Genomic DNA, 26978 nt, shown 5'->3' with positions numbered 1-26978 from the left:
GATTCGGTCCAATCATGATAACTTTAATGTGAGTTCCCTAGATTAACCCGCACTTTCTCATAAAATAAAATGTCACGTGTTTCAAACTCATCGAGCAGATTTTGGCAGGAACGACGCTTTAAATCCAATCAGATAAGCTGGTTAAAGTATTTACATGACAGTTGAAATAATAAGAGCCTTAATGTGCTTATAATTGAATTATTGGAGTGTAAGTAAACACTGATGGAAAAGTTCGGTGGGATTTCTGCTGCTCTGAAGACGAACCAGTCTCCTTTTAACAATAACAATAAAAACTTGACTTTCTCCTCACATCATTTCATTTTCGCTCTCAAACTTCAGTCCGAAGCAGGAATGTGTGTGAATCCCTCTCAACCCGTCTCATGTTCCTCCTCGTTTTTCTCTCTTCCTCTCCTCCTCCTCCTCCTCCTCCTCCTCCCTTCCTCCAACCCCCCCATCCCTCCATCCTCTCCCTCTCTGTGGTTCGAATTAGACAATGAAAACAATGAATTTGGTGTCTGTTTCTTTCTCTCGGTGTCTCGCCCTCCCCCACTTCTTTCTCTTCATCTTGCTCGCCCTCTCTCTCCCTCTCATAGTGACCCCGTGTCATACTCTCTCGCCCATGCCAGCAACCCCCCACTTCTCTCTCTTTTTTTATTTTTGCTTTACCGTTTCTCTTCTGTATGTTTTCTAGTTTCTCTGCCTGAACTCGGATATCACCATGTCTCTATTCTCTATCTGCGTCTCTCTCTCTCTCTTTGTCCCCATAGTCTTTCTCTGTCTCTCATCCTCTTTTTCTATCTTTCTCTCTCTCTCTCTCTTCGTCTTTCTATGTGATTTCATGCTCCAGCTGCTCTATTATCAGTCTGTCTGAGGTTGTGTTAACATCAACAATACTGCTACACATACACTGATGGACAGATAGATGGACAGGCAGATAGATAGTCAGATAGGCGTTCAGCAGGATCCTTGTTCAAACTCTGCTTTTCATTCTTCTTTCGTATTCTTTTTTTTTTCTGTCGGCTTATTTTGCTGCAACAAGTTGAGTTTAAGCAGAAGTTGTAGCTCAAGTTGTTACAAGACTTATGTGTTTGAACAGAAACACAAGTTTAAGAAGTTTTATCTTAAATTTAATTACACGTTTTTTAAGGTAAAACACAATATAGCTCAATCTTCATCAGGTGCATAACACCGGTGTGAAGAAGCCGCCGGTGTTATGCATGAATAATTTGACATCTCATGTACTTTGTTTTTAAGTGTTTGGTGTAGTTTTAACATAGAACTCATGAGTTTTAAACAGCTTCAAGATGATTTTAAACATATATTTTTTAGGGAAAACTAATATCTATCAATTAAGAAGTATCTTAATCAGGCGCCTGGAGGAACACCAGATTAAATGAGCCACGGATGTTGTGTACAACCCAAAAGTCACCTTCCTCAGCTAAAATGTCATGTTGTAAAGACCTTGTATAATGTCTAATATTGTAAAGAGGAATTTCGAAAGGAAACAAAACATTCCTCAATTAAGAATTATCTTAATCAGGATCCCTGAGGAACGCCGTTTGAAACGAGCCGTCAGTGTTATGCTAAATGGTTTTAAGTTGGGTTTAGACTCAACTTGACAGAACGGCGTCATGTTTGATTTAACTAGAAGTCCTGGACATCTCATTTAACAAGTTGTTAATGAGGAGCCGTAAGGAGCTACACCGTTAACGTTCACTTCTGAAGCTGTTGTTGATTTAAGAAACATGGCACCCATAAAGGACCCCGACACCTGCAGACCTCACTGATCAGTTCAGGCTGTGTTCAGGACTACTAATTAAGAAACGTAATCGAAGGATGTTTTTTCATCCTTTACCTCGGCACATCCAGGTTCAAATGATGAAAGCATTCCATTTTGCTTTAATAATTCCTTAAATATTCATATCAACAAACTGAAAGAGACACCCACTCGACTCTCTTTCTAGAGATGACTCGTGTTATTCTGAACTGTAAGATGTCTTTCCAGTTTCATTTTCTTATGGATGGGGGTGGTTTCCTCTTTGTTCACACCAGCGATCCTCAAACTGTCATGAAGACTCTGAAAATAGACCTCCATCTATTTTCTGGAGGGTCCTCGAGTGACGGGGAGTATTTTCTTTAGCCTGGGTCACAGGGTGAGACTAAATGTGCTCTGTTCAGTCTTAAAACATGACAAGAATCCTGATATAGTCTCTCCAAACCCAACAGGATTTCTTTTCTACTTTACTTTACTACTTGAGTTCATTTTTACTTCCATTACTTTTATTGTCTTTGACTTTATTTTGGCTTGTTGCTAAATATCGGCACGAACAAGGCAAACTGTGAGAGAAACATCCGCATATCCAATAAGGAACTCCCTTTGGAAATCCAGTGTTTTTACATGTCTCGACAAATAACTTCAGTAAATCAAGAAAACAAGAGTTCAGTTATTTTCCAATCATGCTGAGGGTGGGGCCTTCTTCCCAAATGTTTTTGTACACAAGAGTAATATTGAACCGAGATACATGTGATGTTTCTGCAGGACAATGATGTTATCTTGACTCTGGTGACCTTTGACCTTTTTTTTTTTTGGAAGAAAGCAAGAGAAAGTGGGGAAAGATTAATGATGGAATCTGCATGCGAGGAATTTCTTTCTTTCTTTTGTAGCATGTTGTTTTCTTTCCTTGTATTTGTTTGTATTTTATTTTTCTTTCTTTGTCGTCCTCCTGTTTCTCCACAATAGATGGACAGAGGGAATGTCGTCGTCTTCCTCCTCCTCCTCCTCCTCCCTCGTTCATTAATCACTCCCTCCCACTGCTCCTCTTTTCTCTCCGTCTCCTCAGTTGTTTCTCTTGCCTGTCAAACATCTCTGTCTTCTTCTTCTTCTTCTTTTCTTCTTCTCTGCAAGGCGATTTGATTCGCTCATGAACGACCTCGTTTTCCCTCCGTCTGCCTCTCATTTTTCCTTCCAACCTGTTGCGATATCCCTCCGTTCTTTCATGCTTTTTCTAACTTTAGTTTCCTCTTCTTCCCTTATTTAATTTGTTTGTTTTGCCATTTATCTTTCCTTCCACCTCTTGTTCCTGTCCTACCTTTCCTTCCTTCCAACCTCCCTCATTTCCTTTTTTCTTTATTTCTCTCCTCGTTCCCTTCCTTCCTTCCTTCCTTCTCCATTTCTTTCTCTTTCTCCTTCCTTGTCTCTCCTCATCCTCGTCCTTCCTCTTGTGTGTGAGAGACAAATCTTTCCACTGTTGTTGTTTGGATTCTTTCAGGATTTTGTCAAATCTCAGCCATGTTTGTAGTTTTTGGAGCATGGGGGCGTTTTTTTTTTTTTTGCTGATGTGTTGGTATGTAAAGAGAGAAGGAGAGTGTGTGTGTGTGTGTGTGTGTGTGTGTGTGTGTGTGTGTGTGTGTGTTAGCTTGTGTGTTTATCAAGTTGAAACAGATTCCAGCTTGTATTTATGTGTTTTCTGTGCACATGTGAGCATTCAAACATCTGTAACACTTCCATAAATTGTCCATGTGAAAGTGTGTGTGTGTGTGTGTGTGTGTGTGTGTGTGTGTGTGTGTGTAATAGATGAGAAAGTTTGTGTGTGTGAACTGCTCTTTTAACTCAAACACACAGAGCTTAAAAGCAGCATTTCCTGCCTTGGAGGATGAAAGCTGCATGATTATTTGTCCTGTGTGTGTGTGTGTGTGTGTGTGTGTGTGTGTGTGTGTGTGTGTGTGTGACCCACTTGAGGCCAACAAATACCACAGGCCTCGCTGTTCGTGTGAACTCTTTCTTGATCTCGTCTTGTGTGTAATTTGTGTGTATATGGGACAAAAAGTGAGAGGGAACATGTGGGCCTGAATGTATGCACCTGTGTGTGTGTGTGTGTGTGTGTGTGTGTGTGTGTGTGTGTGTGTGTGTGTGTGTGTGTGTGTGTGTGTGTGTGTGTGTTTTCCTAATGGGATCATTGTAGGTTTGTCATGGAGGGTGCTCTACCAGCCTGTAGTGTGTGTGTGTGTGTGTGTGTGTGTGTGTGTGGGGGGGGGGGGGGGGTGCATTCCCTTATGCTTTGTTTGGGGTGACCTACAAAAGCCACATTCTTCTCCTCTCCCTCCTTTTGCTTCATGCTATAGGCTACAAACGGCATTTCCTGCCATGATTACTAATTATTGATGTAAAATCAGAGATGATTATTATTATTATTATTATTATTATACTGGAAGACATTTTGACGACGAGTAGCAGTCTGAGATTTAATAAGAGAGCGAGAGGAAACGACGTCTGACAGAAGTGCCTGTGGATTGTACTCCAAGGTCGAGCTCAGCGCGGCTCCAAAACAACGTCTTTAAACGGAAACAGCGGCGTTTTAAACATCCTGTTGCTTTTAATAAAAAAAAGCTGTGATGTGATATTATTTTGTATTTACTTATTTAGCCTGAGGTTTCACAGCACATGTATGTAAAACTGTCTACACATACAATGCTTACTGTTTTCATGTTTGTTCGTATCTGTTCAGAGCAAATGTCCATATCCCAGTAATAGTATTTGTATTTGTTTACACTTTTAATGAATGTGGCAGTAAAAAACAGAAAATGAAGCAGACTTTCTTTCTAGCTCTGGAAGTGGCTAGTAAGTAAAGAGTATTTCCCTCTGAAATACAGCGGAGTAGAACTATAGTAGTATAGTAACAAGGGAAGTACTCAAGTAAAGTATGTCAAAATTGTACTTGAGTAAATGTATGTAGTTACTTTGTTAATCTTAACGTATATTTAAAACTTTATTTATAGCACTTTTCAAAAGTTACAAAGTTCTTCACCCCCCCCCCACCCACGATGTCACAATTGTGAGTTTGTGATGACGAATATCAACAATACAACAATTACCACAAGAAATACTGCACTGACGGCTCCATTTGCATAGCTGTTTAACTGCACGTTGTAAAATAAAAACAACAAAACAGGAAAATTATCAGTCAGCTCTAATTAATAGAAGACTAATGCTGACTCCATTAAAGCCCAGAGGCTGACTCAGCACAATCCTGAGAGCACACTGGACCCCCCCCCCCCCCCCCCCCCCCCCCCCGCCCCCGAAAACAGATTAACTGGACTACGACAGCATAATGAGGCCTAATAACGAGCCGGTTTATTAAACAACAAAAAGTTTGGTTTGTGGCTGTGAAGTGTGACCAGGCAGAGTCACGTTTTTCTTTCTCTCCGGCCGTCGGCTTCCAGGAAAGGGAATGACTGTCAGAGGCGGCGAGAGGCGATGTGTCACGGCAGCTCTGATGTTTACTGGAAACACCGGTGAACTCATGAGCAGAGGGAGAGCAGTGGATCCATCTGTAGATACTCTACATTTCTCAGAGTCTGCGGCCATGCTGGTGAGGCTGCGCTAACCGCTAACATGCTAACAGTGACGACACTTGCGCGCTGATGATCCGGGATAATGTTTACCAGTTTTATTCAGTTTTGTTCATATTTGGGACGTGACGTTTACGTGGAGCATAGTTTCAGGTGGTGAGGGCTTGTTGTGTTTTAGCTTTTGAATTATTATTATTATAATAATTATTATTATATTATTATAAGTTATAGTGGCGTTTTTTTTTTTTTAGCTCTCGCAGCCTCAAACGGTGGCGTTAACAACTTATGAATGAAACTTCAGGATCAGTGGAGTTTGTCTCTGCATTTCTTTTATTTCAGTTTGTAGATCATTAGATTGTAACTCGAGCCGAACGCACCCTGCAGACGTGGAAGACACTGATCAGAAACCTGCATCCGGAGTTTTCACACCACAGTACTTTATCCAGGTTTATGAAACCAGGAAATTATCAATAACGTCACATTTGTCGCATTCGAGTACACAAAGCCTGTTTCAACTGATTAACTGTTGTATGTAAAGCAGCTAGCTAACACACCTCTTCATTCCCTCCTTTTTGCAGAGCTCACACGGCCATGCTCCAGCACACCTTGTGTCCTTTAATGCAAAATGACAACGCTCCTGGTTTGGAGACCTGCTGAAATCCCCTGATGGCAGAAACTGTGTCATTTTGTATTAAATAGATTGTGTTGTGGAGCATAATGTTCTAGGGTGGCCCCTGAAATGAAATCACTCTGAGCTCATATATCCACCGCAACAGGAGCCGGAAAACAAGCAGCTTTTCATTTGATTCATTTGTTGGACTCCAGTTTTCATACAAATTAGTGTTTTGTTTCTCTTTATCTCTTTTTTTTATCGCAGCCAGATCTTTTCTGTTTACTGGTCTTTAATTTCAATAATTTCCTTGGATTCTTCCTGGAAATAATGATGTAATTTGGTACCAAAGATAGAGACAACAGACGTTTTTCCAGTTGGCACACTTTCAGTTATGTAATTAGTTTTGTTAATTTGACACAATGAGAGAGAGAGAGACGACCCCCAGATCACATATAATCTTTGAGTCTTAGTCTGTTTCAAAAGTATGAAATTAGTCTTCAGGAAAGCACACAATCAAACATGGAGAATAAAACGTCCAGTAATTCAAATGAAAAATCTTCTGTTTAAAAGGAGCAATTCTGTCCTATTTTCCTTGTGATTAATACCAAATTACATTGTTCATTTCAGGGAATTTTCTAGGAAATTAAAAACCTGAAAAAGGTTTTAGTTGTTAGATGTCAGATGAGGAACTGAGAAGGGAAGAAAGTGAAGTGTTTAGTGTGTCGTTCTTGTGAAAAATCCTTTTGAAAGATTTTAGAGCGACGTGGAGGGAACAGGTGAATGCAGGTGTGCTGAAGACAACAGGAAGTTAGTTATTGTAGTTTGACCCACTTACCAACACGGTCAGCTGTTGGAGCTGCAGTGGCTGTGACACAAAGCTCATGGAGGCGATTAAAGTGCCACAATTTGCGCCAAAAATCGCCCTCCTTCTCGGAGTCATAACTCAGTCAAATCTGAACACACAGACATGATTCTCATATTTTTAGATTCAGTCTCTTTCTATATACCTATGTAGCAGTATTATATGTGATGTGCATCTCAAATAAACGTCCATAAATCGGCTTAGAAATCATAGAAAAAAGACGCCCTTTATAACTCCAGAACTTGCCTGAGAATTGTCACGTTTTTAGGTTTTGTTCAGTATCAAAGTAATTTGGTGACAGTTGTCTGTACATCCATGAGTGCACTGCAAACAGGAACTGTTACTAGCTCATTTGGCTTCTTTTAATGGTGCTAATTTGCCAAAATGTAAACAACTATAGGCCGGGGGGCTCAAGTTGTAGGCCACAACGAAACTCACTGAATCCACAGCGACGTTATACTTCCCGTTTACACAGTGCCAAACCTTTTGAAATCCTCTGGTCGTGTTCTCAGTGTGGGCTAACATTTCTGAACAGACAAATAAAATAAAATGTCATGAACAGATCGAGGAAAAAGACGCCACGATCAACACAGTTTGACAGAAAAGAAGAAAAAGACAAACTCTGATTTAATGACACATTTAATAAACAGACGGAGGTGAAGTTGTACTTTGAAATGTGAGCATGAAAACAGAAGCAACCCCCCCTCGCCCTCTTCCCATTGACTATCTGATAACAGAGTTAACAGTCTTATAAAGTGATACGGTTCATCTGTAAACAAATACCATCGACAGCCTTATAAAGTCGGACACCATTACAGCTGCAAACCGGGCTGCTCGACTTCCTCCGACGCTGTTGCTGTTGACTCCATGTTCGCCTCCGATTGGATTAAAGTCAAACAGCGGCAACACGACGAGGTGTTTGTGCGTCCAGGAGAAAGTAGAAAGTCATACCTTTTTCTTTAATTGAACCGATTGAACAATATGACCATAATATCTCTGCTGGAGAACGTTGATCAATAACAGCGGGTCAATAATTGCTTCACCAGCTGCTGTTTGTGGCTTTACTTTCTGTTTTGAAGCAGAACCCCCCCCCCCCCCCCCCCCGGCCGCTCACCAACGACAACAAACACAGCTGAATATTTAACTACGAGGGATGAGAACCACTGTTCTCGTGCCAAAAAAAGCAAATGACAAAGCAGTTTTATTGTTCCAGTAGTTAGCACGGTGATATATTACCTCCTCATGGACGTTTCTCCTGGACCTCTGCTCTAATTAGCCAGATTACTTCTCCCTCTGTTGGGGAAATGTGATTGTATTGTTTGTGTCATCTGCAGGCCTCCGTAGCTTGAGGGGATACTATAGCACTTGTCTGTGCCGGAGACGTCTGGTCCTTATCAGAGGTCGATAAAGGTCACAGGATACTAACGGCACTCTATAATAACATTTATCAACGGAGGTTTAGGTTACTTTATTTAGTTGGTAGGTTTCTGTGGAATTTGGTGGATAGATATAAACAGAGAAAACACAATTTAGTTGATGAAAAAGCTCCCGTCTCCCGCAAATTAAGTCAAAGTAGAGCCATATTTTCATGATGCATGCAAGTCGCAGGGAGCAGATCGGGTTCAGTGTTGACTGGAAAATGAGAATGTTCAGGTTTAGGCAGCAAAAGAGAACTTAAGTTTTCTACAGTATTAGAGTACACCTCTGATTTAACTTTGCACTCCAAATAGCAGATATATGTAGTAGTGTTATATGTGATGTGCGTCTCAAATAAACATCCATAAATGGGCTCAGAAATCATAGAAAAAAGACGCTCCTCATAACTGCAGAACTTGCCTGAGAATCATCACGTTTTTAGGTTTTCCTCAGTATCAAAGTAATCCAGTGATAGTTGTCTGTACATCCATGAGTGCACTGCAAACAGGAAGTGCTACTTGCTCATTCGGCATACTTTTAATGGTGCTAATTTGCCAAAATGTAAACAAATACAAACTGGGGAGCTCAAGTTGTAGGCAATTCAGTAATAGAAGAGTATTGATGCTCGATATCCAGCCCTAATCATCAGACATTAGATTCCACTAAAAGCTGATGTTTTGGGTGGAACTCCTCCTTCTTTATGATAAAACACTGTAATTATAAAGCTTCTCTCAACCTTTTCCTGTAACTAAATAATCCCAAATGTTTCAGACGATAAGCCGTCTTCTTCTTTCTGTCACTCTGAATGGAAACTATGACTTTTTCTTTCCTGGCACGAAAGCTGCTGAAAGACGTCCAACTCTGAAACTCTCTACTTAAAGTCACTTTGTCACCATAAAGTAGTTTAATGTTTCTGACTTCACATCAGCTGTTACAAAGGAGGAGAAAAAAAAGAGGAATTAAAATGGTTTAAACGGGTGTTAAAACGCAGCCGCAGCCTGAGAACGAGGACAGTCGGCCGTTAATAAAGTTGATATGTTAGTTCATCACTGTAAAACTTTACAACTCTTTGAATGTTTATCATTTTTTATAATAACCAGCTCAGTATGTGTGTGTGTTTTATTACATTACTGTTATCACTTTTATAATGGCTAGCTGTGTGTGTGTGTGTGTGTGTGTTTTTCCTTACATGGTCAGGCCGACCTACCACGAGGGTGTAATAGAATAAAAACTAATCTGTGTGTGTGTGTGTGTGTAAATCTGCAATAATAATAATAATATATTCTGGGAGATTCAATGTGTGTGTGTTTATGAAAGGAAAGAGCTGTGTGTGTGTGTGTGTGTGTGTGTGTGTGTGTGTGTGTGTGTCCACCGTGACCCAGTGTAAACTAATATTGATTCAGCTGTTGGTGTTATACACTAGTCATAAAACTGGACTTATTGTGGGATCCAGGCTTACCTTCTGACTCTGTGTGAGTGTGTGTGTGTTGTACCAAGATTGTCTTCTGTGTTTATGTTAGCGTGTGTGAGTGAGTGTGTGTGTGTGTGTGTGTGTGTGTGTGTGTGTGTGTGTGTGTGTGTGTGTGTGTGTGTGTGTGGGTCAGATTTAGACCATGTGCAGTTAAATAAAAAAAAAAACACCCCAGTTTACGTGTCAAACAGGGTTTCCTTCACACTAAATGTTTCAGGGTGAAAATCGATTAAAAAGAAAGCTTCGCTCCGTCGGTGAACGAGCAGACGGTGCGTCGCTGGTGAGACGAACACACTGTTTGGACAAATATAACGTTTATTTGACTCTTTCACACATGTAGTCTGGTTCAGAAGCTTTTGTCCAGCTCGCGTTCACACTGATGAACCAAGAGGAGTAAACAGGAAGTCACACAGGCTGACAGGGAACTCGGTGATTGGACGGCTCTGGTGACGTCATCCTGCATCATCAGCACATCGCCAGGGAAACCGGTGACTGACAGCAGGTCGTGCAGTGTGGCCAAGATCGAATGAGAAATAACCGATTATGAAGTTTATTACACGGGTTTTAATGGACTTAATGAACTGCTGAAGCACCACCAGGGTTCGTCATCATCATCGTCATCATCATCATCATCATCATAGTTTTGTACATAAACATAAATAAATGTTCAATACAATATCAATAAACAAAGATGGTGGTGTAAGAAGTATTCAGATCTTTTACTTAATACTATAGTGTAGAAATACCCTGTCACAAGTAAAAGTCCGGCATCAAAATATACTAGTACCAAAAGTAAAAGTACTTCAAAATATATATTATATTACTGGATCGTAATTAGCGATCTATTAATGTTGCAGCTGGTAAAGATGGAGCTCACTTTAATGACATTGTATACTACACTGGGTAGCTTAATCCATAATAATAGATCATAATTTATTAGCTGACTTGTTATTTATTTTATTTATTTATTATTTAATCTGAATCCGCAAAGTAACGAGTCATCAGTACAATATTAGCTTCCAGAATGTGGAAATACTCAAGTAAAACCACATAAATGTACATTTCACCACTGCAGCAAGACGAAGTGTGTCAGCGACGGTATCGTGTGATTGGATGAGCTGATTAATAAATTAATAAATTAATAAATCGCGCAGACGGAGCGTTTTCTGTCTCATGTTACACATTAAATTTGAGCGTCGGAATGAAGCGCCATGCTGTTGTTTTTTTCTCGGGGTGTAAAGAAAGTGAGCAGGTTTGTCTTTTGGTGTCCTTGTGTGTTTGTTTGTGCTCACGACAAAGATTCACTGTGTGTGTGTGTGTGTGTGTGTGTGTGTGTGTGTGTGTGTGTGTGTGTGTGTGTGTGTGTGTGTGTGTGTGTGTGTGTGTGTGTGTGTGTGTGTGTGTGTGTGGGGTTACATGTGTGTGATGTATGAGGACGGTGAGTAATACTGCATGTGTCATTCTGAGTCCCCAGAGTTTTCTTCTTCTCTTCTTCCTCTCTCTCTCTCTCTCTCTCTCCTCATGTCCTTCCTCACTCGCTCTCTCCCATCTGTCTTCTCTCCTTCTTTATTTCTTCTTCTCTCTCTTTTTTTTTTTTTTTCCTGTGACATTCCTGTCCGGCGCTGAGGGTGTCATCCTAGTTTTCTGCTGACTCGGTGCTTCTCAGACACACACACACACACACACACACACACACTCCAGCTGTTGAGAGCGTGGGCGTTTATTGGATTGTCTGTGTCCTCTATTTGGATAAGGAGAAAGGAAAGAGGGAGGCGCGAGGAAGAGAGAGAGAGACAGGGAGAGGAAGAAGAAGAAGGAGGGAACAAAGGAGGATGAGGAGTGACAAGAGGGATGAGTGAGAAAGAAAGGACAGAAGAAGAATCAGAGGACAGTGTACAGGAGGAGAAGAAGAAGAGCAGGCCATAAAAGAGAAAAAACAATAATAATAAGCAGAGAGGAAGTGATTGTAAGCTGATAATAATGATCAAAAAATATATATAAGTATATAATACATTAATATCAAATTATTTCAATATATTAATATTGTTAAGAATATTGTGGTTATGTTTAATAATAGCACCACAATGTTAGTCATGATTATTGGAAGGACGTTCTTTTATTTTCTATAATTAGATGACTTTTATTTTGTAATTGTTCACGGATACAAATGTATATATTTTATATTTATTTATTCATTTTTGGGCATTTAAACATCTAACTGTTTATTTGACTTTGAATAAATTTATGAATTAAAAAAAAACACACAAATAAATAAACGGTGTGAAACAGTTTCAGTGTATGCAGCCGCAACAAAGAGGAAATATAAAACGGATAAAAGACCTTTTATTTTCTTCACGTTATTCACAACAACTACAGCTCCCATGAGGCTTTGGGAGCGCCTCTGTAGCTGAATGTTAAGGGCGACATGGAGGAAATCGCTGTCTCAATGCTGCGGCTATGTCGGCACTGATTCAGTATTACTGAAATATGCACACACTTATATAAAATAATGAAACATGTTAATGATATTAATTCATTATTATTACTCTTATCAACCACAACACAGAAAACAACTTCAACTTTTAATTGTAATTCGTTAGATAATCATTATTTTATCTCTCCGGCAGTCGGCACACGTACGTTTCAGCTTTATAAACGAATATAAAAACATACAATGTGGCTTCATCCCACTTGATATCTGACATGTTGACACATTTATACAGTACAGATGTGCAACAGCAGACGTTTAGAGAAAGAAACCGAACGCTGCTCAGATTGTTTTTATTAAAATAGTAAATTTATTTTTAAAGGAAAATTACTTTTTTGAAATACACTTATTCACATTCGTGTCTGGAGTTAGATGAGAAGGTCGATACCTCTCTCATGTCGGTCGGTTAAACAGGAAGCTACAGCCAGCAGCCGGTTAGCTTAGCTTAGCACAAAGACTGGAAACGGGGGGAAACAGCTAGCCTGACTGGGGTAACAAAATCCGCCTACTAGCAACTCTAAAGCTCCTTAATGAACATGTTTAACCTCGTTTGATTAATCCAGAAATCACGTGGTTCCTGGTGTCGATCTGCTCGTCTAACTCTCGGCAAGAAAGCGAATAAAGGCGCGTTTTCCAAAATGTCAGACTATTACCTTTCATGAGTTTATCTGCAAAGCAGCAAAATTCAGAAACTGAACGTGTCTTCAAAATGTTCACTGACAACAAAATTCATTTGTTGTACCAACAATTTTTAACAATCACAACAACCACTTTTTACTACAAGTCGACTTAAAGTGACAACTCGTTATTTTGGTTTGAAAAATCTAATTAAAACACTTCCTTGACAGTTTGAAGTCAAATAAATCACTTTTTTTTTTTTTTTTACACTTTATATTTCATCCCACTACTGTCCCAACAAATATGCATAAAATACATTATATATTTAACCACATTTGGTACACGGATGTAGTACTTTTGTCCTTTATTTTAAAATGTATTTGGTAAATTAAATTAGTATATAAACATAACATAAAGGAGAAAGGGGGGGGGGGGGGGGGGGCTGGGACCTGAGACCTGAGCCAACATAACGGGCCTACCTGGACCTGATTAGACTGAATATAAGCTTCTTAATTTGAAAACAAGAGGCGATTTGAACCTTTTTTGTGTGTTGGTCTGTGTTCCTTTAAGTGAGGCTAGCAGGCTAAAGATGGACTGCAGAGACCTGAGACAGCAAAGAGAGAGGGAGAGATGGAAAGACGATGAAGAGAGGTGAAGATAAAAGATGGTCCAGGTAGGAAGAGAGAGGGAGAGAGCAGATGCTCCAAAAAGAACAATGGAGGAAGAGAGAGACATAAATGATGGTCGGTGAGAGAGAGAGAGAGAGAGAGAGAGAGAAAGAGAGAGTAAAATGAAGGGAGAGGGAGAGATGAAAGATGACAGGCGTGGGAGGCAGCGGGCGAGCGAGGGAGAGAGACATGGAAAGACAGTGAGAGAGAGAGACACGGGAGAAAGAGAGATAAAAGATGTTACGTGGAGGGAAGAGCAGCCGAGGAGGGGGGGGGGGGGGGGGGGGGGGTGTGAAACAGAGAGAGAGAGAGAGAGAGAGTGTGTGTGTGTGTGAAAAGAGAGAGATGACAGGACGATGAAGAAGAGGAGGAGGAGGAGGAGGAGAAGAGGTGAGCGTCCTTGCACTGTCAGGGGCGATCGATGGCACATCATTTACATTACACTGACTTAACTGCAGAGAGAGAGGGAGATGGAGAGGGGGGAGGAAGAGATTGATAGAGAGAGAGGGAGGGAGGAAAGGACAGGTAAAAGAAGAAGGGGGAGGGAGGGAGGGAGGAAGGTGAGGAATGGAGAGTCGGAGGGGCAGCAAATTAAGTACAGTTGAGAAGAGATGGAGGGATGAAAGGATGGTGAAATTGATCTGATGATGGTTGGGGCAAGTCTGTCTTCTTTCTTTCTATCCTGCACTGCCCCTCTTCTTCTTCATTTTTGTCTCTGGCCTCCCACACCCTCCTTCACTCCTCCTCCTCCTCCCCCTCCCTCCCTCATTTATGTGTCACACGTCTCTCCTCATTACTTTCATCCCTCCCTCTCTGCCGCCGCTCTCCCTCTTCATCTTTCATACATGTTCCTCCTCTGAGCGGCGAGACACCCTGCTGCTTGCTAACTGGTTAGCGATGCTACTAGCCTGTTTACACTGGAACAAGACTGACCCAAATCCTTTTGGGCTAAATGCGAACGCACGCTAACATGCTAGTGTTTAGCAGGTATAATGTTTACTATGTTCGCCATCTTTGTTTAGCGTTTTAGCATGCTAACACCTCTCTCTCTTCAGCTATATTTCTTACATGCTTCTCTTACCATTTAGCCCAAAATCCTTTTGAGCTAAATGCAAATGTTTATAGTGTTCATCCTCGTTTAGCATGTTAGCGCGCTAACATCTGTCTCTCTTTATATTTCTTACATATTTCAGAATCAGAAATACTTTACTGATCCCCGGGGGGAAATTATATAATTATATATGTCTCCTCTGAACAAAGATCAACACTGTGAGCCACCCTGCTGCTTGCTAACTGGTTAGCGATGCTACCAGCCTGTTAACATTGTAATACAACTAACCCTCACCCTAATCCTTTTGGGCTAAATGTGAACGCCAGCATGCTAACAGGCTGGCAATTATGTTTTTAGTGTTTGTCTTCGTTTTAGCATGTTAGCGTGCTAACACCTCTCTTTCTCTTTATATTTATTTCATGTTTCTCCACTTTTGTGGTTTTGATATGCTCAAAATGAGTATGTTAACATGCTATATATGTAGCAGGTATAATGTTTGTCATATACACATCTTAATTTACCGTGTTATCATGCTAACAGTTGCCAATTAGCTATTTATATTATCTGTCTCCCCTCCCTCCGGTCATTTTTCCCTCCTCCATCCCTCCTTCCTTCGTACCATATGTGACATTCCTTCTCAATGTGGCGCATTGAAAACTTCCTGTTGTTATAGTTTGTTATGGAGCACTTCAAAGAGAAGGAGGAGGGGGGGGGGGCAGCGGCGAAACATGGAGTCTGTTATAGTTTTACCTCTTAAATGCTAACATGTGAGAGCACCGTGTATGCCTGTATGAATTATCCCTGCCTTTCTGTGTGTGTGTGTGTGTGTGTGTGTGTGTGTGTGTGTGTGTGTGTGCGCCCACATGCCTAGGAAGTAAGGTAATGACGCTTAAAGCCATCACACACTCACACACACTCACACACACTCACGCAGACGTGCAGACACGTTAGCCCATCGACCTGTATAACTTGTCTCGTCAGCGATTGTGTGTCGCCCCCTCTGTGTGTGTGTGTGTGTGTGTGTGTGTGTGTGTGTGTGCAGTGTTTAATATTTAATAGGTGCTGGTTAAAAATGCAGGAGTGTTTTTGTCTCTTGTCCCGTCGCACACCTGTTCCTCCAGAGAGAGAGAGAGAGAGAGTGAGTATAGCTGGATGGATGAATGAATGGTTGGATGGATGGATGATGTATGTATGTATGGATGGTTGGATGAAATGATGGATGGATGAAATGATGGATGAAATGATAAAATGATGATGAAATAATGGATGGATGAAATGATGGTTGGATGAAATGATGGATGAAATGATGGATGGATGAAATGATGGATGAAATGATGGATGGATGAAATGATGGATGGATGAAATGATGGATGAAATGATGGATGGATGAAATGATGGATGGATGAAATGATGGATAAAATGATGGATGGATGAAATGATGGATGGATGGATGAAATGATGATAAAATGATGGATGGATGAAATGATGATAAAATGATGATGAAATGGTGGATGGAGTGATGGATGGATGGATGAAATGATGATAAAATGATGGATGGATGAAATGATGATAAAATGATGATGAAATGATGGATGGAGTGATGGATGGATGGATGAAATGATGATGAAATGATGGATGGATGAAATGATGATAAAATGATGGATGGATGAAATGATGATAAAATGATGATGAAATGATGGATGGAGTGATGGATGGATGGATGAAATGATGATGAAATGATGGATGGAGTGATGGATGGATGGATGGATGAAATGATGATGAAATGATGGATGGATTGATGGATGGATGAAATGATGGATGGATGGAGTGATGGATGATGAATGAATGGTTGGATGGATGATGTATGTATGTATGGATGGTTGGATGAAATAATGGATGGATGAAATGATGGTTGGATGAAATGATGGATGGATGAAATGATGGATGGAGTGATGGATGGATGAAATGATGGATGGATGAAATGATGATGAAATGATGGATGGATGGAGTGATGGATGGATGAAATGATGGATGGAGTGATGGATGGATGAAATGATGGATGGATGGAGTGATGGATGGATGGATGAAATGATGGATGGAGTGATGGATGGATGGAGTGATGGATGGATGGAGTGATGGATGGATGAAATGATGGATGGAGTGATGGATGGATGAAATGATGGATGGATGAAATGATTGATGGAGAAAATGATGGATGGATGAAATGATGGATGGATGGAGTGATGGATGGATGAAATGATGGATGGATGAAATGATTGATGGATGAAATGATGGATGGATGAAATGATGGATGGATGGAGTGATGGATGGATGAAATGATGGATGAAATGATGGGTGGATGGAGTGATGGATGGATGAAATGATGGGTGGATGGAGTGATGGATGGATGGAGTGATGGATGGATGGAGTGATGGATGGATGAAATGATGGGTGGATGGAGTGATGGATGGATGGAGTGATGGATGGATGGAGTGATGGATGGATGAAATGATGGGTGGATGGAGTGATGGATGGATGAAATGATGGGTGGATGGAGTGATGGATGGATGGAGTGATGGATGGATGAAGTGATGGATGGATAAAATGATGGGTGGATAAAATGATGGATGGATGAAATGATGGATGGATGAAATGATGGATGGATAAAATGATGGATGGATGAAATGATGGATGGAGTGATGGATGGATGAAATGATGGATGGATGAAATGATGGATGGATGAAATGATGGATGGAGTGATGGATGGATGGAGTGATGGATGGATGAAATGATGGATGGATAAAATGATGGATGGATGAAATGATGGATGAAGTGATGGATGGATGAAGTGATGGATGGATGAAACGATGGATGATACAGATAGATAGCTGGATGACTGAAGGATGATGGATGGATGGAGTGATGGATGGATGAAGTGATGATGGATGGATGAATACATAGATTACGAGACGGACGATGAAAGAACACAGGAGATGGATGGACAGACAGAAAGACAAATGATAGATGGATGGACGAATAGATGGATGAATAGATGGATGGACGGATGGACGGCGCAGACGTCAAAAAAACAGATAGAGAACGACGAAAGACGACTACAATCAGCAGAGGAAGATCGGAGAAAGCGAGGGATGAAGGAGGAGAGGCGTCATCAGTTAATCAATGTAGTTTCCCTGTTTCCCTCCTCTCTGTGTTTTCAGGTGATTCTTCTCCTCTCTTATTATTCTCGCTCTACTTCCTTTATCAATCAATACTTATTATCGGCCACCTCGTCTCTCACTACATATCTGTCTGTTTCTACTCCTCTTTCTTTCCCTCCATCTTTTTCTCCCCCTCTGTCAAAAAGAGAGGCAAAAAAAGAGAGAGGAGGAAACACACACACACAAAAACACACACAAAAACACACACAATGAAGTCATTCATCTGTCCAATCAAAGAGGCGGAAGCCCACAGGAAAGTAAACATCCATCTCTCTCTCTCCTTCTCTGTCTATCTGTCTCTCGTTCACTCCGTGAGCGTCCATGATTATGATGCCTCAGTGTGTGTGTGTGTGTGTGTGTGTGTGTGTGTGGACGGACATATATCCCATTTCTCTGGTGTCTCTTTAAAAAGAATAGATTGTTCTTCTTCTCTGCTACAAACAAAGAGTAAAGACACACACACACAGTAAGAGAGAGAGGATGTACGTCTGATGCGATTTATGATGGGCGAGAGACGTAGGAAGACAGGAAACAGACAAAGGGAAGGAGGCGGTGGAGCCTGGAAAGAACGAAAGAAAGAAAGAAAAAGAGAGAAAGTGATCGATAGAGAGGTTGTGACATCATCATTTGACCTCAAGTCGGGGAGACAAGACGAAATGCAGGGGGGGACGAGGGGAAGACAAGATGGATGGAGAGACGGGCAGATTAATGGAGCAATAGATAGAAAAGAGAAGTGACACTGAAGCAGAAAGCGAAGAAGAGGGGCGTGTTTTTGAACTGAAATTAAAATTCGTTTTTGTTGAAAAGTCAGCGTATATCTCCTCCAAGTTTTCCAATATCACCAAAACTAGTTTATAATATCACCACAGACTGACTTGTTGGTCCTGGTGAGGGAATCTGACGCTGACGTGCAGTCATTTGTAGTGAATTTAAACATTTAGATAAAAGATAAAACATCAGAATAAAGAGACAGTCGTCCCCAACTATAGAATACACGGTCAGGAATATAAACCTGATTTAAAAACAGTCAGTGAAGCAGTTTCAGGATTTTTAAGGACACACGCATAGTATAAGTACTTCACTCTCTGATACTGGCGGTAAACGAGTCCTATCTGACCAAGGGAAAAAATAAAAGAAATCATTTTAAGTGTAATACTTACTTCGCTCTGCAGATACAAGACGCCACAAAAAGTGAGGATGAAGCAGGAAAAACAAAACGCAATGAGATCCAAACGATAGAAAAACATTTTAAAGTAATATGTAGTAAATAGCAGCACTAAAAGTGAAAATTTAGACAGAATATGCATCTAAAAAAAACACAGAAATATGTGAACGAATGAAAATCGGATCAAAGAATTGAAACGAAAGTGAACGGATTGAAGATTAAATCCAACAACAATTCACTCGGGAGTGCAAATGAATTTCATCTGGGCGCCTCAAATATTCTAAAGACCAGAAACGCATTTCAGTCTAATCTAATCTAATCTGAGCACAAACACAAACACGAGTCTTGAGATGATGATGATGATGATGATGATGATGAGGATCGAAACACAAAACTGAAAAAATAAAATGTCTAAAAAAAGAAAACGAGGAGAAATCGAGCAGCGACTGATGGAGAGATAAAAGAGAAGATGAAAGATTTTAGCTAAAGAGGGTTGACCCCTCGCTCTGCCCCTCGTATTGACCGCACCGGGCTTTGATAAACTGCACTGTGTGTGTGCACGTAAATGTGTGTGTGTGTGTGTGTGTGCACGTAAATGTGTGTGTGTGTGTGTGTGTGTGTGTGACCTCTGCACGTTCCACGCTAAATCAATCTGTCAAACGTGTTAGCGAGTCCGTGCTTATTCACCGCCATGCCTGTTTGTGTGTGTGTGTGTGTGTGTGTGTGACCGACCCTGACCGGCCATCAGAGCCAATGACAGAGTATTGATCAAGGCTCTGTCGCTATAGAAACGGCCATTTGGGAGGACAGGCGAGGGTGCGTGTGTGTGTCAAAGTGGGAAGACTTACTTCAAGGTGGCTCATCAGATCATCTGGTGTGTTTGTGTGTGTGTGTGTGTGTGTGTGTGTGTGTGTGTGTGTGTGTGTGTGTGAAATGTCAGCTTCATGTTTTCCATTCGTGGCATGTTTTCGTGCTCTTTGCCAATTAAAAGGTCATCAAAAAAAACAAAAATACATCGCAGCAAACATTTCAAACCTGCTGTTTGTCTCATTTTAATTAACATCAATAAATCATTACCTCTTTAATTATGAGACATTATTATAATTACTGCAAACAAGCGGGAGCAGACCGTCTGCCTCTCGCTGCCTCCACTCTCTGTTCGAACCACTGTGTCACATTTTGCAGGGTTTGATTTACGGTAGAGAAAAGGCGCCGTCCAGAGCATTTATTCTCTGAGATTAGATGTCGTCCTTTTCCAAATGAAAAGTGTCTGAAGTTGAAATCAGAATCTTATGATTTACTGATGAGAAAAATCATCCCTGCAGCAACACTCCTTCAGCATTTCAGGCCTTTTAAAACTCTCATTCAAAACTACCATCCAAAAATGGCTAATTTAACAAGCAGCTAATCGTGGACTTACAGTTCTAGTGACTTTGTCAAGGTGTGTTTTTATTCAACAATTCAATATAGTCGTGATGATTTGATCATCATCATGTTATTATAATGATCTTACAGATTTCTATTAGGAGCTGATAGTGATATTGATGTTTGAGAGTTCAACAAATGGATATTTGGAACATTTTACAGTTGAAAAATAAGATCTCTGGTGGACAAACTACTGTGTGATACTATTCCTGTACAGCAATTTCTCGTTACTTATCGGCAATACAAATATATCTGTGATGAGCTAAAATCAGCCAATAATAATATATAAGTTTTGTGAGTAAAACCAAGAATATATACCAAAATAAAAAAATATCTTATTAGTATCTTCATATTGATGCGGACAGGTTTCAGTACCCTTATGTCACTTTAAACATAACTCCCAGTGATACCAGTGGTGCATATTCCTCTTGTAACCAGTCTAGACGTGCCCCTTTGCAGCGGAGAGTCGCCACACTCAGCAGGGAGCAGATGTGGTCCGGCTCTGACCTACATATGACTGAGGTTTTCGATATCTGACCAGTCGGGTGGGTATCACTTCTGAAACCAAAACATGTTTTTACTACAAAACCTTTTCTTTCTTTTAACATTTGAAGCCAAAGTTCTCAAAAGTTAATAAAAACGCAAGCAGCCGTACCAGATCTTATGTTGAATTATGAATGTGATACCCGGTCTTATGAGTCCAGCAGCCAGGCACACCAGATTCACGGTCGGACCAGACCACTTCTTCTAAAGGGTCTCCATGCGGTTGCTGTGGTCCACGTCGGAGTATGATCGCCGTGTTCAGATCTTCCCAAAAGAACCAGAGTTCTCGGGCCAAACCAATTTCAGAACACATGGGTCTCATTGTGAGTAAAATAAACTCGGTTGAAGCACAATTTGCAAGAAATTTGGTCAAGCAAACTTTGATTTGGGGATGTTTGTTCCTGTTTATATTTTCTTAGCTTTTGAAACTAAAATCACATGAAGGAGGAACAGAAGGAAACTCGCTGTGTTCTCTGCTCGTAGGAGATGAAAGGGGAGGGGGAGGGGGGGGTCAAAGGTCACAGGCTTACCTGCCCTGTTGTGACTTCACGTAAGAGTGAAGTGTTTCGGGGGAGAAATGAGAGCCTGAGCACGACAAATGGACTCGTTTCTATTTAAGGGTTTGAATGCAGTCAAGGTTAAAGGGTTAACACATGAATGTAGGTCAATGGGCTGGCAGTGTGTGTGTGTGTGTGTGTGTGTGTGTGTGTTTGTAGGAAGGCTTGTACATCCATATGCAAGTGTGTACATGTATGTGAGTGTATGTACTTCAGCTTCTACATGCATCGTGTGTGTGTGTGTGTGTGTGTGTGTGTGTGTGTGTCTGTGTGTGTGTGTGTGTGTGTGTGTGTGTGTGTGTGACCTGCTCTTTGTTCCTGTGCTCGGTGCAGTAAGGAGAGTGGACCGTTGACGAGGATTAATGCCCAACATATGGCAACCCTACGGGACACACACACACACACACACACACACACACACACACACTGCAGTCATTACTCTGAACAAAGAACTATAAGGCTAATGAGAAGGCGATATCATGTGTCCTTTACACACACACACACACACACACACACACACACACACACACACACACACACACACACACACCTTAATGTTGCTTATGCATGGATGGATGCAGATGAATACACACACACACACCAGGTACTGTAACATGTATCTATTGTGTGTGTGTGTGTGTGTGTGGGAGTTGAAAGGTAGCGGGGTGGGGGGGGGGGTTGTTGATGGAAAGGCTTTAAGGTTTGAATGCAAACACCTGTGTGTGTGTGTGTGTGTGTGTGTGTGTGTAAAAGAGAGCGATAATAGTGTGTTTATTGTACAGGTGTGTGTGTGTGTGTGTGTGTGTGTGTGTGTGTGTGTGTGTGTGTGTGTGTGTGTGTGTGTGTGTGTGTGTGTGTGATTGAAGGAGAAAGAGAGGGAGAGGTTAGGCAGAGTTCAGAGGAAAAGTGAAGGTTCATGTTTTCATTTCTTCATGCTCCTCTGCCTCTCTCACTCAGAGTGTGTGTGTGTGTGTGTGTGTGTGTGTGTGTGTGTGTGTGTGTGTGTGTGTTTCTCACGTACAGAATCACACCCCAAAACATCTTCAGACATTTTCTCTCCACATCTTTTTACACACTTTCTCTTTTCTCGCCCCTCCCAGTGGGATCTACACTCACATGTTCCTGAAAAGCCCCAAATCCACTCTGTTATTCTCTTCTAATATTATTGGATATCGATCGACCCTTCTTTAAGCCCCGCCCTCCTTAGTTACCGTTGCTATGCCTGCCAAGCTTCCCTTCCAGGAGCGCATGTATGTCATTTACAACGATGGCGGATTTATAACTCGAAATTATTATTATTATTATTATATGTCATTTTGTAAAACAATGTAGGCTTTAACGGCTCTAGCCAGCAGTTATTAACGTTAGCTCTGTACGTTTGTTGTAACTAGACTTGTTTTACTGCATTAAACCTCATAAAAAAGGTTGTAAATATGCTCCTGTACACATGCTAAAAGACTGAAGCTAAAGCTACAGGCCTCAGTCCTCACCAGGTAATGATCCTGAAGACCTGGAAATAAAGACAGTATTGTTCTCTCATTGTGGCGTAGCTAGTTAGCACTAGCACTAGAGTGTTATTTTGTAGTAATATCCTGTTGAGATGCTTCATTTAGCACACTTACTGTTTGTATTTTCAAAGAATATGTTTCACTTTTATAAGGAGCAACTTTATTTATCCAGCTGGAAAGAGTGCAAATATAACATATCAATTAACAGATATCCACAAAATCCCAAATACTCACATTACGTATAATAAACACATAAAGGCTAACTGATGAATAACACCATCAGGTAACGAGTTGGCTGTAAAATCCAATACAAAACGATGTAGCTTAGCTTAGCCTCGGAAGTGACGCTCGGTTAGCGTTGCTTCTGTAAGCTGGACATGCTACGCTAACATTAGCAGCTCGTGTTAGAGCAGACAAAGAGGCTTCAATAGAGTGAAGCTCTTTTATATTCTGTCCCGTTCTCTATATTCATTTTTATTTTACTCTCTTCTTTTCTATTTCATTCTATACTTCTTCTCTCTCTTCATCCGGTGGCACTGTGCTGATGTCTTGTACAGGTTTTAGTTTTTGGTCCTCTCGCTCTCTCTCTCTCTCTAGGTGTAAATGACTTTGGACGGCCATCTGTTACTTAGCCACCCTGCAGAGAGTTGGCCTGCATGCACACCTCCTGTGTGTGTGTGTGTGTGTGTGTGTGTGTGTTCCTTCCTTTATGTTTTAGTTGCACGTGTGCAGTTACTGAATTCTTGTGTTTATTTATGCCTACGTGCACATGCATAATACAGTAGGTTATGTGTGTGTGTGTGTGTGTGTGTGTGTGTGTTTGTAGATGTGTGTTCAGGAGCACATGTACAACATGTATTCTTGTGCTTGTGTGTCGGTGTGAGACACTGTTTTACATCAGTGTTAGCATATTTAGCCCCAGTCAACACTAATGTCTCTCTTTCAGTCTCTCTCATTTAGTATTTAAAGCGTTTCTTTGGCAGCAAAGACCCTAAAAAAATACATTTATATTGATTGTTGGTGTCATTCAGTTTCCTGTCTGCAGGAGTTTTCACAGTAAAAGCCTTCCAGCTGCAAAGACGAGTTTAAAAAAAGGCGGCACTGTTAGCCCCCCCCCCCCCCCCCCCCCCAACAACCAGACACCAAAGAGAAAGTAAATGTCTTAATTATTTGGATTTGTTCTATTAGCTGTTTAATTATGTATGTGTTTCTATAATTAGTTCCAAATATCTAAATTATTTTCAGGAAACATTCTAAGAAATGATTAATGAATTATGCAGACCCGTAAAATAAAGCATCACTGTTTAGTTTTCTTTATTTAGGTCTAAATGTTGTTTCAAAGCACTCCCCACACTGCCAGGAATAACATTCAGAAGTAGAAATACTGAAGCATTGATTTATTTGACCTAAAAGTAGTCAAATACCTAACTACTGAGTAGAAATACTGGAAATAGCCTAAAAAAAACAAGCATTTTTAACTGCAGAATGTAAAATCCCCCCGATTGCTAAAACCTCCAAATTCCCAGAAATTGGCTCCGGCTCTGGTTGTCAGAGGGCTTTTATTGTGAAGTAGCTGCACGCTAAATAAAAACAAGCAGTTAAGTTTATTATTAAAAGCATTTGAATATCCAAGCTCTAATTATTTGTGTGATCTGGTGTTGAATTAAGATCTTTGTTTTATCACATTTTATTTCACTATCACAACTGCATTTATCACAAATCAAATATTTGTTTCGGTATCTTGCGTCAGGATTCCTCCTTTCATGTCAGAGCCTGAACGAGCTGATAAAGACGGAGCTCTTTCCGTCTCAAAGTGGGAATATTTCAGGATGAGGCAACTCCTGCTGCGTCTGCTGGTTCAAGTACCTCGAGGTGTGAAAATGTCACAGAGAAAAGATGACTTGTGTTCGTCACTTCACTTCCCCCCAGAGACACCGACTATAAGAACGACCAATCAGATTCCACTCACGCCGTGTGTTGAGCCCTCCTGTAATCAGCCAATCAGGTGTAACCTCACTATTCTCCAGTAGTGCGGCCGGTGAAAGCACTCTGTTGAGGCGGCGGCGCGCTGCGTGTTGTCAGTTTGAGATTTGATTACGTCTGAGCGACCTGCTGTCTCCGCTGGAGCATCCAGCTGTCAGAAGCTCCACCAACATTTTACAGTTTTTAAAATTAAAAACAGGTTTTATCATCGAGCAGTTAAGTGACAGAAAGTGTTCCATCTTTTACAGTCAAAATAAATTGCAGTTTCAAGAATTCAGCATTTGTAAGTTCACTACAAAATGAAAAATGCAACAGATTAGTTTGAGCTCTAATAAACATTAGCTTACATATAATTGGAAGTATAATGAATATGAATATTTCTGATTCACTTCTTTAAATAAAAATGGATAAAATATTGATGTTTCTTTTGTATTTAGTGAAAAAAAACTTTCATAAACAAGTGAAAATATGAGATGACGACAAATGTGAGCCGAACATTGAATGGGATCAGTGTTGAATCAGCGTGTCGTGTTTGTAGAAACGTACCTCTGTTGTCTAGAGGCACGTCAGACGTTATGAGACAGTTACGATCCCTCCGTCTCTTCTCTGTACTCAATGCTGTGAATCTAATTCTGTGTCGTAGTAATTAATCTCTCTGTCCCCCCCCCCCCCCCCCCCCCGCCCCCTCCAGCTCTCGTCCGGGCCGTCCTCCGAAGCGTTGTTCTGGTGCAGGGATCCAGGAAAGCCCCAGGCTGCTGCACCCGGGCCTCCCCGGCCTGCTGTCCCCCAACCTGCTGTCACACACCGGTAAGAGACAGAGAGAGAGATCATTTCATCTTCCTCCATCTTATTCCTTCAACTCCTCCTCTTCGTTCTCTCCATGGATTTATTCATACACCAGTTTAATTAACTGGGACAATACACTGTCCTGTGAAAACCTTGTATCTCCAAAATGTCGACTCTCAATGACTGAAGAAGAAGAAGAATCCTCTTCCTTCGCTTTGTGTTTCTCAGGTACACCAGCGGCATTTTAAATGGCTTATTTAGGTTATGAAGAAACTCTCTCTCTATGTATACGAACATGTGCACAGTGGATCCACTAGAAACCCCTTCAGCGCTCATATCTGCGTTGTTGTGTATCTTGAGAACTGGACTCTGGACTAGAAGACCTACATGATGAAGATGTCCGCCACATAAGAGCAGCTTCTCCAGGCTCCGGGACAGTTTTACAAACATCAGACCTTCATGGATTAACAGGATTTAAGAGTCCACAGTCATGCTAGCAGCTCTGTGAGGCTAAATGCTAACATGCTAATGTTTAGCACTACATTATCATGAGGGTTCCTCCTCTGGACACAATGAATGTCTGTTTAAAATCACTTTTATATTGGTTGCAGTACCACAGTTGGCCACTAGGACCTTCCTTTCTTCTTCTCCTCCTTTTCCTCGTCTTCTCTCTCCGTCTGTCTTCCACATGACACCTCCGTCTCACTGTCTCTGCTTCACTTCATTCTTCCATCTCTCCTTCTACGTCTTCTCGTCCCTCCTTCACCTCCACTCCCTCCGTCCTTTCTTCCCTGTCTTCATCCCCTCCTTTCCATCCCTCCGTCCACACCTTTTCTCTTTGATCCGTAAGTGAAAGAAATAGAAGAAAAAGAGAGATATTTTTTTTCCTTTTCAGCTCTGAAAGTGAAAATGGATGGAGAGAAAAAACAGTGAGAGCGAGAGAGAGAGAGAGAGAAAGAAAATGGAGAGAAGAAAGGAGGGATGTCGCCAGAGGAGATGATGAAACCTAAAAACGACTGCCAAAGAGAAAGGGAGGGAGAGAGGGAGAAGCAGAGCAAAAGATGGTGGGAGGAAAAGAAAGACAGATTGTTTGGGAGTTGACAGCAAACGAGTGGAAGGAGGGAAGGAAAGAGAGAAATAATCTAGTAGTCTGGCAGCGATTGAGGGAGAAATGAATGAATGAATGAATGAATGAATGAATGAATGAATGAAGGGAAAGAAAGAGAGTCGTATGAGAAGAAGAAGAAGAAGAGAAAA

General features: G+C 41.1%; 1 protein-coding gene across 1 annotated transcript in view; it reads left to right on the top strand.

Moving 5' to 3' along the window:
* The window catches only part of dachb (dachshund b), a 75380-nt gene that overhangs the window by 18505 nt on the left and 29897 nt on the right, over positions 1–26978 (top strand). The window contains exon 2 of the mRNA XM_070929887.1: positions 25627–25742. Within this exon, the coding sequence (XP_070785988.1) occupies positions 25627–25742 (116 nt within the window). The remainder of the gene's footprint in view (positions 1–25626; positions 25743–26978) is intronic.

Source organism: Enoplosus armatus, chromosome 23, assembly GCF_043641665.1.
Source record: "Enoplosus armatus isolate fEnoArm2 chromosome 23, fEnoArm2.hap1, whole genome shotgun sequence".
In the NCBI taxonomy this organism is placed as follows: Eukaryota; Metazoa; Chordata; class Actinopteri; order Centrarchiformes; family Enoplosidae; genus Enoplosus; species Enoplosus armatus.
Note: the sequence above shows the minus strand (reverse complement) of the source record. Positions and strands in the feature narration are given on the sequence as shown.